This window comes from Macaca nemestrina, chromosome 5 (genome assembly GCF_043159975.1).
Source record: "Macaca nemestrina isolate mMacNem1 chromosome 5, mMacNem.hap1, whole genome shotgun sequence".
In the NCBI taxonomy this organism is placed as follows: domain Eukaryota; kingdom Metazoa; phylum Chordata; class Mammalia; order Primates; family Cercopithecidae; genus Macaca; species Macaca nemestrina.
In genome coordinates this window covers 138,267,433-138,280,007 of record NC_092129.1, presented here as the reverse complement: position 1 = coordinate 138,280,007, position 12,575 = coordinate 138,267,433, and the positions used below count along the sequence as shown (strand labels likewise).

The 12,575-nt window shown below is 42.8% G+C and overlaps 1 protein-coding gene across 5 annotated transcripts in view; it reads left to right on the top strand.

Annotated features, from left to right (window-relative positions):
• The first annotated feature begins 1,857 nt into the window (after window positions 1–1,857).
• The window catches only part of LOC105489535 (spermatogenesis associated serine rich 1), a 36,092-nt gene continuing 25,374 nt past the window's right edge, over window positions 1,858–12,575 (top strand). For 2 of the 5 annotated variants that reach the window (XM_071096977.1, XM_011754368.3), the window contains exons 1-3: window positions 1,892–2,008; window positions 2,351–2,489; window positions 11,795–11,942. In XM_071096977.1, coding sequence (XP_070953078.1) covers window positions 2,351–2,489; window positions 11,795–11,942 — 287 coding nt within the window. In that variant the 5' untranslated portion in view covers window positions 1,892–2,008. Of the gene's footprint in view, window positions 2,009–2,073; window positions 2,096–2,118; window positions 2,490–11,794; window positions 11,943–12,575 lie in introns of those variants that run through there. The other 3 variants (XM_071096976.1, XM_024795277.2, XM_071096978.1) reach the window with 3 other exon arrangements.

Below are 12,575 nucleotides of genomic sequence, written 5' to 3'. Positions count from 1 at the left end.
ATTTATAATACCGAAAACAACGTAAATGCTATGTAAATTGTTGCTATACTTTGTTGTTTTTATCTGTATTATTTTAAATTTTAATATATTTTTTGAATATTTCCAATCTGTAGTTGGTCATATCTGTGGATCCAAAACCCTCAGATATGGAGGGCCAACTTTTTTTTTTGAGATGGAGTCTCACTCTCTTGCCCAGGATGGAATATGGAGTGGCATGATCTCAGCTCACTGCAACCTCTGCCTCCCGGGTTCAAGCAGTTCTTCTTCAGTACTCCAAGTAGCTGGAATTACAGGTGCCTGCCACCACACCTGGCTAATTTTTTTTGTGTGTGTGTTTTTAGTAGAGACATAGTTCATCATGATGGCCAGGCTGGTCTTGAACTCCTGACCTCAAGTGATCCACCCACCTCGGCCTCCCAAAGTGCTGGGATTATGGGATTATAGGCATGAACCACAGCCCCTGGCCATCAACTGTAATCTTAAATTTTAAAAGCCCAATACAAGATATATATATATATATATATATATATATATATATATATATATATATATATAATGTTAACACATTTGTGCACAGAAGAAGGGCAGAGAGGAAGTAGCCCCTAAATATCAGCAGGGGTGTAAATCACTAGCGGTATATGACATACATGTGCATAGAAAAAGGGCAAGGAGGAAACAACTCCTAAATATCAGTAGGGGAGATTGTGTTTTCTAGGAGGGCCACAAGCTCCCCTGTCCCCTGTGCTCTTCATACAGTATGACCATGATGGAGAGGTGTGATCTAAGTTCCCTCTCCATGCATTTGTGACTGTGGAGGCAATACAACTTCTGCCTGGTCCTCCTGGGATGCTCACATTGGAAACTGACACTGGTGTTAGAAAGCACATGGAAAGCCCACACATGGGTGAACTGGCGCTAACCCTGCTGACCTTAGCTGACAACCAGCATCAATCACCAGACACATGAGTGAGGAAGCTCCTCTGTGACCTCTGACTGAGACCCTGTGAGAGACCCCAAGCATGAGCAGCCTAGCTTAGCCTAGCCAACCACCAGAATCAGAAATTAAAAATGGATGTTGTTGTTTAAAACAACGGAGTTTGGGGGTGATTTGTTATACAGCAATAGCTATCCAGAAAAAGAGTATTTAACTTCTATGTTGTGAGATCATGGATATTAACAATACTTTTCCATATTTTCCAATATTTCTATAATGACCATTTATTTCTCTTATAATCAGTAATTTAAAAAAGGGAAAATTTGGTCTAAACACGAATTTAGGGACTTAAACTAGACTTGGAGAAAAGCTTTCTATGCAAGATTTATTAAATACTGGAAAGGATGAGGAAGATAAATTTAAGTCAATATGATGGAAAGAGTGGTGGATTTGGAATGAGGAAACTTAGAAATGAATCTGTTTTCTGGGTGACCTTGAGCAAGCCTTTGCTAAAATTTGGTTTTCTATTTTGAAAAATGCAGCTGGCTGCTTAAGGAAGATAACATCCACCAGGGCGCCTGGCCCAGAAAAGACGCTCTGTAAGTGGTAGGTGGATCCTGTCTAATCAATGCCAATTATAACCAGGCATCTGCAAGCTTTGTGGAGGGCGCATCTTTCACTGCTACCAGAGCCTACAGTTCTAATAATGAAAATTGCCTGGAAAAGAACCACAACTCTTTAAAAAAAAAAAAAAAAAAATCCAAAACCACAAAGTGGCTTTTGCAGCGGTCCTTGCCTGTGACGCCGGGCCATGGCTGGAGCCCCTAGCTCCTCATCTCTCAGAAGCCTCCATCCTGTATCAATGGCAAGAGAGTCCGGGGGTGACAGACAGTGGGGCCGGCAGCCGAGCCAGGCAGGACGCTGCGCGCCGAGTTGCTGGAGCCGGTGTCCCGGCAACCCTGGAACGCGCCTCCGTGGGAGAAGCAGGCGGCCGCAGCGTCCCTTTTGCTCTCGGCTCTCGGTTCCTCGGCCTCGGCGTGGCGTGCGTTCGGCAGGCAGTTTGGCTGCCAGTTGGTTCGTTGGTCCCAGCCGCATGCTCCGTGGAGGCCTCTGAGCACAGACCGGGGCCTCCCCTGGGGAAGGGGGTGGGAAGACTCTGAGGTGGAAAAGAAGGAGCTGGATGGGGGGGTGCAGCGAGCCTGGCTCGGGCTGGGGGCGGACTTGCTGGAGCTCCGAGGGCTTCCAAACCACGCATCGCCCAGGTGGAGGGAGGGAGGCTCTGGTTTAGAGGCCAGTCCTGCCCGCCTGACTTTCGGTGGCTTGTGGAATTTGTTTGTTTTGACTGATACCTTTCTTAAGAGGTTCTTTTCTTTGTCTCTGGGTTGCTTCTAATATTTAAAATCAACATGTGCACAGATGAGTCCATCCATGATCACTGGAAACGGTCCACGGGGCTGCTGTCTCCCCTCTATCTCAAGCGCGACCCGCGGCAGAGAGCTGGAGAAGGTTCCAGAAAAAAGGGACTCTGGCATGACCGAGGTGGAGAGGACCTACAGTTGAGTTCTAAGAAATCCAGAGCACTCACTGGGTGTGGAGTTGGTGGCCACATCCAAGTATACTACATCCGGGGGCGGGGACAGGTGGAGGGCACCATTTGAAATTTAGAAGGAAGCTAATTTGGGGGCATGTAAAAAGAGCTGCTTGAATAGTAGCTTATGTCTGTGCTAACCCGAGATTTGATTAGGCAGAGAGCACCACCGAAGCAGAGTCTCATAAATTACCTCACTGGATCTCCCTTATGAGTAAAGGGAGCCAGAGATTTGACCTTCCCAGTGCTTGGGTTAATAAATGGTGAGCCTGGGATTTGACATGAGCTTGAGATTTGACGTGAGTCTGCCATACTCCCGAGCCTGTGTCCTTTCATCTTTGCTCAGCTATTAATGGGTTTGTGTCACTGTTTATTGGATGGGACAGTTTAGGTGGGTATTATGAACACTTTAAAAATTAAATGATGGCTGGTAGCTCCATAATTGGTTAAGGCCAAGGAGGATATTCAGGGACGCGTTTGCCTTTAGAGAACAGTGTCATGGCGCCGGAACAGCCACAGTCGCCCAGAAAAGCTCAGAGCGCGCCTGCGCTCAAGTTGTCATTTACCTGTTATGGGTGAGAGGCCTGAGTGCTGCAAAAAGGGATTGTGAAATGTCCAGACTTTGCTGGATGAGATCTTAGCTTTCTCCCTGGTCTTCTGTATTCTGGGTCTGTGATCTCATTCTCCTTCACAGTGGGGAGAAAGGAGGGAGGTACAACTCATTCCACCCAGCTATTAATATAAGCTGGGACCGCAGAGAAGGAGGAGCTGGAGGAGTTAGAACTATTAATTGTCCAAGTGTGTCTGGAACAGCAAGGAGAAAAGGGTTCTGGGATTCTCAAACTTTAAGCTCCAGACCTTCCTGCAGTTTCCAGTTTGGTTTGGGGTAAAGGAAGAAGCTGCTGTTTTAAGGATGTCCTAGGGAGGATCCATGTTTTTGAGTTAGGGGTACCAGAAGGGCACCAGGTCCCAGACCACATTAATGAAAGACCCATGGTGTCCTTTCCTGCTATGTAGGAGAGTCTATTCAGGAAAACACATCTGAGTTTAGCTTAACATGGAATCTATGGATTTCAGGAAGGAAGGGGCTCCACAAACCAATTGAAGATACGAGGGTGTGTGTGTGTGTGCATTTTTCCATCAGAGAACCGATTGCTTTCATTACTGCTTATGGGGGAGGGGATATAATAAAAAAACAGGTTAAAAATTTCTGTCCTTGATCCTTAGGCCCATTATGAAGCAGATAAGCAGGGGTGGGAAATAGTGTTTGGTTAAATGAATATCCATGTTAAACAAACATGGCTTGATGTATTATTTTTCTCCCTGCCAGACAGAGCTATTGTGACAATCAGCTGAGATGACAAACATATGAAAGTGCTTTGGTTATGTAAGGTGTTATTCCTGCCTAAAAAAATGGAAATAATTATCCTGAATTCCACAGATGGCAATAAAGAAACAGACTTTCTTCCAAATTCTCTTTTTTCCCTTGAATTCCTTTCTGGTTACAAGAACCTTCTCTTGGCCTTTAATTACATCATTCTTATTTTGTGGTGTTTTAGAAACTTGTCAGAATTTTCTGGCTTCTGGCTTATTTGACATTTATTGCACTTGAATAACAATTTTCATGATAAATGGTGAACCTTTCAAGCAGGGTGTATCTCCTTAGCGTGTTTGTTTCTCCCCATAGCCTTCTGAGCTAGATGGGGGAGAGGGAAGCCATTGGGAGCTGGGGGTGGAGAAGTAATTGGCTTGCTTGGAGTAGCTGGATGGTACTCTATGCAGTGGGAGCATCAGTATTAGTATTAGCATCAGTATTAATAAGTGTTCAGACTTGTAATTCCAGCTTCTCTTCCAGCTAATCTTCTTTTACCAGGGGAAGGGCGGGGAGGCATCTTGAGGACATGTTTAAGTGTCTCCAGCTCAAATTTGAGGTTGAGTTACTCTTAGGAAGATCCTGTAGTCAGCTTGATCTAGAGAGTGTGCTGTTGGTCAGTTTAGCAAGAGATTGCTCTTCCCATCCTTGTCCATCAGATAAGCGTTCCCCATTATAGTGGCCACAGGCCACTTTCTAGATTGCTGCTGCCACAAAACTTTTTAAGCAAGCAAGGAAGTGTGCTAAAGTTTTAGGTGTGATTTCACTGCTCGCTGCTCAGGGACATGCAGTACATTTAAATTTTGCTCCTAACGCAAGCAAACAAAAAACTTGGGAAAGGGCCCTCTCTGATACCATCCATAGAGCCAACCAATTCTTGCTTGGGTGAACTCTCAAGTCCTATAGTGGCAATATACAATTACAATGTTTACATGCTATGAAAGGCAGCCACTGTTAAAACCTATGGGCAAAAATGTCCATAAGTAAATCTTACCATAAATACCTCAGAACTCATATGCAAGTATTGACATAGAGGACATCTTTGGCCTTGATTTCATTTCTTCTCCACATAGGTGAATCCATTCTACATCTCTAGACATGCATTTCATGCCTTTTTCATAGATACATTTCTAGAAGTAGAACTATTGAGTCAGATGATATGCACTTCTCATAGGCTTCGGAAGGCACATATGGCCAAATTGCTCTTCAGTCAGATGGGGACATTCCCACCAGCAATGTTAGGAATTCCATTCCTCCAAGCTATGCCAACCCTGGGTGTTTGCAAATGGATAACAAATAATGGTATCTGATTTTAAGTTCAGTTCTTCAATTATTCGGACGGGGCCAGGTACTGTGGCTCATGCCTGTAATCCCAGCACTTTTTAGGTGGGCGGATCACTTGAGCTCAGGAGTTTGAGACCAGCCTGGGCAACATGGTGAGACCCCATCTCTACAAAAAAAAAAAAAAAAATAGCTGGTCATGCTTGTGCATGCCTATGGTCCCAGATACTTGGGAGGCTGGGGGTGGGAGCATTACTTGAGTCCTAGGGGCAGAGGTTGTAGTGAACCGAGATCACTCCAGCCTAGGTGACAGAGTAAGACCCTGTCTCAAAAAAAACCCCAAAAAACCACAAAATAAACAACCACCCACTCCCCCAAATCCAATTATTAGGATGGATGCAATTTCCCCCAAACATATATTGGCTGTTTGTATGTGTTATTTTATTTTATCTTATTTTGAGATGGGGTCTCACTCTGTCACCCAGGCCGGAGTGCAGTGTCCATTCTACTATAAAGACACGCACACGTATGTTTATTGCGGCACCGTTCACAATAGCAAAGACTTGGAACCAACCCAAATGCCCATCAATGATAGACTGGATAAAGAAAACGTGGCACATATACACCATGGAATACTATGCAGCCATGAAAAACGATGAGTTCCTGTCCTTTGCAGGGACATAGATGAAGCTGAAAACCATCATTCTCAGCAAACTAACGCAAGAACAGAGAACCAAACACCGCATGTTCTCACTCATAAGTGGAGTTGAACAACGAGAACACATGGACACAGAGAGGGGAGCATCACACACCAGGGCCTGTCAGGGGGTGGGGGGCTAGGGGAGGGATAGCATTAGGAGAAATACCTAATGTAGACAACGGATTGATGTGTGCAGCAAACTACCATGACATGTGTATACCTGTGTAACAAACCTGCACGTTTTACACACATACCTCAGAACTTAAAGTACAAAAAAAAGCTCATAATTTGTCATGACTACTCTTTTTTATTTCTATCATGTATGTTACAGATTTTCCCCCAGTTTATAGTTTGCTATGAAAGTTTTAAGTTTGGCCGGGCGCGGTGGCTCAAGCCTGTAATCCCAGCACTTTGGGAGGCCGAGACGGGCGGATCACGAGGTCAGGAGATCGAGACCATCCTGGCTAACACGGTGAAACCCCGTCTCTACTAAAAAATACAAAAAACTAGCCGGGCGAGGTGGCGGGCGCCTGTAGTCCCAGCTACTCGGGAGGCTGAGGCAGGAGAATGGCGTAAACCCGGGAGGCGGAGCTTGCAGTGAGCCGAGATCGCGCCACTGCACTCCAGCCTGGGTGACAGAGCCAGACTCCGTCTCAAAAAAAAAAAAAAAAAAAAAAAAAAAAAAAAAAAGAAAGAAAGTTTTAAGTTTATATTTAAAGAGGCATGTTCAAATCTATGCCTCTTTTCCTTTATTTTGCCTATATTTGATATCTTTCTTGGCAATAACTTCTTCGCTCTAAGATTATATAAACTTTTACTTATTTTTTTCAGGTACATCTTTAATTTCAATTTTCACATTCAAATCTGTAAGTTATCTGGATTATTCCAGTTTGGGATAAGAAAGGTTTACTTTTATTTTTATTCCAAATGGTTAATCAGTTGTTCCAGCAATATTTTTTGAATAACCCATCCTTTCTTCACCAAGATAAAAAGCCACTTGTTTTCATATAAAATTTTATTCTATTTATGTTTACTATTTTGTTCTATTGATTTGTCTGTTAGGGTTTTTGTCAGTACCATCTTGATTATTTGAATGTTAAACTACATTTTATAAATTATACTCCATAGCTATGTAACTCTGAACAAGTTATTTGACATTTCTGGAGCTTAATTTCTTTACCTGTAAATTTATCTCATTTTAATTATAATTATGGCCTTCTTTTCATTTCTATTATTATTATTATTATTTTTGTTTTTTTGGGGATGGAGTCTCACTCTATTGCCCAGGCTGTAGTGCAGTGTGATGTGATCTCAGCTCACTTCAACCCCCGCTTCTTGGGATCAAGCGATTCTCCTCCCTCAGCCTCCTGAGTAACAGGGATTACAGGCATGCACCACCATGCCTGGCTAAGTTTTGTATTTTTGGTAGAGGCGGGGTTTCACCATGTTGGCCAGGCAGTCTCAAACTCCTGACCTCAGGTGATCCGCCCGCCTCAGCCTCCCAAAATGCTGGGATTACAGGCCAGGCCCTAATATTATTTGTATTTAAAATTTTTTCTTGAACCTTGTTTATCACATTATTAGCTTTTGCATGAAGCCAAAGTTCTGATAATCTTTATTTCAATCTTTTATGATTTTATTCCTTAAAATTTTTTTTGGGGGGAAGGGTTACTCTTTTTTTTTTCTTCTTATTTCTTAAATTGACAATTTATCTCATTCATTTTGGAATTTTTTATTTTGAACATTATAATCCATCAATTCTTGGATAGACAGTTTGCATCTTTGAAGTAGGGACTGGATGTTACCAGGTCTGTGAGCCGAGCAGCAGGCGGGATGTGGTTGTAATAATTTTTGCTGTATGAGCACTGAAGCATGCAGAATGTGTGTTCACAGCTTGGAAGAAAACTCCAGAGACAATAGAGAAACACTTTTGTGCAGTGTCTGACACCTGTAATACCAGCACTTTGGGAGGCTGAGGCAGGCAGATCATGAGGTCAGGAGTTCGAGACCAGCTTGGCTAAGAGACCAGCCTGGCCAAGATGGTGAAATCCCACCTCTACTAAAAATACAAAAATTGGTCTCAGCGCCACCGTGCCTGTAACCCCAGCACTTTGGGAGGCTGAGACGGGTGGATCGCCTGAGGTCAGGAGTTTGAGACCAGCTTGGCCAACATGGTGAAACTCTGTCTCTACCAAAAATACAAAAATTAGCCAGGCATGATGGTGGGCACCTGTAATCCCAGCCACTCGGGAGGCTGAGGCAGGAGAATCGCTTGAACCCAGGAGGCACAGGTTGCAGTGAGCTGAGATTGCACTACTGCACTCCAGCCTGGGGGACAGAGGGAGACTCTGTCTCCAGTAAATAAATAAATAAATAAATAAATAAGCAAGCAGGACGTGGTGGCTTACACCTGTAATCCCAGCTACTCGGGAGGCTGAGGCAGGAGAATTTCTTGAACCCTGGAGGCGGAGATTGCAGTGAGCTGAGATCGCTCCATTGCACTCCAGCCTGGGCGACTCGGCTCAAAAAAAAAAGAAAGAAAAGAAAGAAATGCTGCATCACTCAACTCACATTTTAATTGAAATCTTAGGTCAGTATTAGGTGGAAAATGTGGACATTAATGATTGAGTTGAAAGTGATTTAGTAGTCAGACTTCTGAATGTGCATAAGATTTAAGAATGCCTTAACCAGTCTATTTTGCTTATAATTTCCTTCTTTATACAGTGCATGAGTGATATGTGATTAAAATCTGTAAGTAAATCTAAAAGAATGCCTCAATAAGTATAAAATAAAAATTCTAAGTGATGAAAACATGTGTCATAGTTTAATTGGCAGCCTTTGTTCTTTGTGATACATAAAATAACAATGCTATTACAATTGATGATGCCTTATATTCAGTGAAATACAGCATGTGCATTTAAGGTTTCAGATTTCTAATTACCGCTTTAGTTGAATCCCACAAGTTTTGATATACAGTACTTAATGTTCATTGATCATTAGGCACCTCATGATTTCCATTACGATTTATTCTTGTATGTGAATTATTTAGAAGCTTGGTTTGAGTTTCCAAGCTTATGGATACTTTTTGGCTGTCTTTTTATTATTGATTTCTAATTGTATTGCATTGTGGTCAGAGAGTGTGGTCTATGTATTGTTGATACTTCTTTTGTGGCTTTGTATATGGGTGGTTCTTCCTTTGATTACTGGGGACCTGTTCTCACGTCCTCACAGCTCTGCTGCTTTCCTGCCACCTCCCCTGGGCTTGGCTCCATCCCAGTTACACCTTAAGCAACCAGTTGGCCCTCACTGTGCTGGGGGCTGCTCTAGGCTCTGGGGCATATTCCAGAGCAGCACTTCCCACACTTGGCTGACCCTAAGAATCACCTGAGGTGCTTCTTAAATATCCTGGCTCCCAGACTGTAGGTCTGAGTCAGAGGCCTGGAGTCTGCATATTGAACAAGTGCCCAAGGGGATTCTCATGACTGGGCAAATTCAGGAAGTTCTGTACAGTTGGGAATCTGGAAGTGGAACGGGATAAAATACAGTGATGGAACTAGACTTAAAGAAGGAGATCACTGCCAAACGTGAGCCTAAATGAAGAGCAGGGGTGAGGGTAGGGGCTTATTCAAAATGCAGGTTCCCAGGTCTCACTTGGAGAGATTCTAATTCAATAGGTCTGCGATGGAATTTGGGAATCTGTATTTTAAACAGGCTTCCTAGGTAATTCTGATGCAGATAGGCCTCGTGCCATGTCCTGAGAAGTCCCAGAGTGAGAGGATTTTGAAGGGAGGAAATAGCTCAGCTGAACTTTAAGCTTTGTAAAGTCACAGGCAAAGTCCTCTTAGGAGTGAAAGGTTTGGTGATAGATTGGGACTTGATAAGAGTAGGAAAGATATTATTCACTTGTGATATGAAATTTGAGAGGAAATGGATAAAAAAACTGTCTGAGTAGCAGTCCTGCTGCTAGATGGTGGGAGTTTGCATCGTTTATAGTATACAGTCATATCAACAGGTTCTGCATCAGCAGATTCAACCAACTGCCCATAGTAAATATTCAAAAAGGAAACAACAAGGCTGTGTGTCATGGCTCACACCTGTAATCTCAACACTTTGGGAGGCTGAGGCGGGCGGATTGCTTGAGGCCAGGAGTTCGAGATCCGCCTGGCCAATATGGTGAAACCTTGTCTCTACTAAAAATACAAAAATTAGCCAGGCGTGGTGGCAGCTGCCTGTAATACCAGCTACTTGTGAGGCTGAGGCATGAGAATCACTTGAATCTGGAGGTGGAGGTTGCAGTGAGCTGAGATCGTACCACTGCACTCCAGCCTGGGTGACAGAGTGAGACTCAGTCTCAAAAAAAAAAAAAAAAGAAAAGAAAAGAAAAGAAAAGAAAACATCAGTATAACAACAAAAATAATACAAATAAATATATAACAACTATTTACATAGCATTTGCATCATATTAGGTATTACAAGTAATCTAGAGATGATTTATAGTACAACATACAGGAGGATGTGCATATGTTATATTCAAATACTACACTGTTTCAGATAAAGGATTTGAGCATCTTTGCATTTTTGTGTTGCGGGGGTCCTGGAACCAATCCCCTGTCAATACCAAAAGATGACTCTATATGTGTGAAGCATGATACTGTGTAGGTGGAATAGTAGTCAGTCTAAAAATGTCCTCAAGAATCAGAGAAGTTTGACTCTTATTTCTTACAATTTTCTCATTACTAGAGGTTACATTGCCATCTATTGAGCTTCAGTGCTCTATGAAATGATGCATAAAGAAATATGCATAATCTTTTCATCGGACTTTTTATTTTTGTGGCTGGATGAGGTACATAACTGTAGGAAATGATAACAGAACAAATTGACTTTCATGAAGTATTAGTAGTATAGGCAGAGTGAAGATAATGGGTACTCGTCTCTGTCTGACACTCACTGGTTTTCAGGACTCCCTTACTTGTAACTGTGGGTGGCTGGGGAGTTATAATTCTTTTTCATTTATTCACTCAAACATTTATTGAGCACCTGCTTTGTGCCAGGCACTGTTATGGATGCTAACAAGATGAATAAGAACTGTGAGGGGAACCCACAGAAATTTTTGAGGGCGTTCTTTGGGTTGTGATCACCATTATATTCATCAGTTTTTCTATGAACAAATCCTTTGGAAAATTATATTGAGATGCCTAATACAATGTACAGTGCTATACAGCTCACTTCAGATCCTAGGTCTTCCACTTAGTTCACAGAATGTGAACTGTGAGTAGGGGCAAGCAGTCTAGTACAGGGGTTAGGATCTCACGCTTTAGTGTCACAGAGCTGTAATCAAATATGAGCCTAGATGTTTTCTTTTTTCTGAGACAGAGTCTCTGTTGCCCAGGCTAGAATGCAGTGATGTGATCTCGGCTGACTGCAACCTCTGCTTCCTGGGTTCAAGCAATCCTCCCACCTCAGCCTCCCAAGTAGCTGGGATTACAAGAGTGCACCACCATGCCCAGCTAGTTTTTGTATTTTTGTAGAGACGGGTTTCACCATTTTGACCAGGCTGGTCTCTAACTCTTGACCTCAAGTGATCCACCCACTTTGGCCTCCCAAAGTGCTGAGATTACAGGCATGAGCCATCGTGCCCGGCCTAGATGTTTACTTTTTATGTGATCATAGGCAAGTTTAACCTTCTCAGCCTCAGTTTTCTCAACCATAAAATGGGGATAATAAGGAATACCTATGCCTGTTGATTGTTATAGGGATTAAATGGGATAACATGTATAAGGTGTTGACATAATCCTCAGTGCAAGGTAAATGCTCAGTAAATGTTAGCTGTTTTAAAAATTTATTTATAATCTAGGAAACAAAATAGGGCAGAATGTATTTTCAATAATATAATTGGATGGTGATAGCTCTGTGTTGCAGGTGCTAACTGCAGTGATTTTCTGGAATCTAAGGGATGTTTTGCCAAGACAGCATCCTCTGGCAAAAGTGTCAGTTCCTCATCTTCTGTGGAAACAGGCCCAAGTGTCCGTGAGCCTCCAGGCCTCCCCAGAGTGTCTGCTTACCTAGAGTAAGTAAGGGTCTGGTGTAGAGCTGTCACTGTTTGGGGGATATTCTGACCAAGAAGCCAACAGTCTGAGAGGTAGCATGGTATACTTGGCAAGAGCATGGATTCTGGAGCTAGACTGTGTGGGTTCAAATCCCGGTTCTGCCACTTAGTATCCGTGTGAATCTGAGCAAATTACTTCACCTCCCTGGGCTTCAGTGTTCTTATCTGTAAAATGCTGATGATGGTTTATAGGATTGCTGTGAGGATGAGTTGAGTTAATACCTGGAAAGAGCTTAGAAGACTTCCTGGCACACAGCAAGTTCTGTGTAAATTCTTGCTATTATGAAGTTCAAAAATAAGTGAAACTGTGTATTTTTGGGATATGTACATACATACATGGGTGGTAAAACTTAAAGAAAAGCAAATAAATGATTATCGTAAGAGTCACAATTAGGATAGTGGTTACTTTTCCTGGAAAGGGACACACACAGATGGTTTCTGGGGAGTGGGGAAGAGAAGGACTGGCAACATTTTGTTTCTTTTGTTTGGGTAGAGACAGGGGTCTCCCTCTGCCACCTGGGCTGGAGTAGAGTGGTGTTATCTTGGCTTACTTTAACCTCAAACTCCTGGGCTCAAGCGATCTTCTCTTCTTGG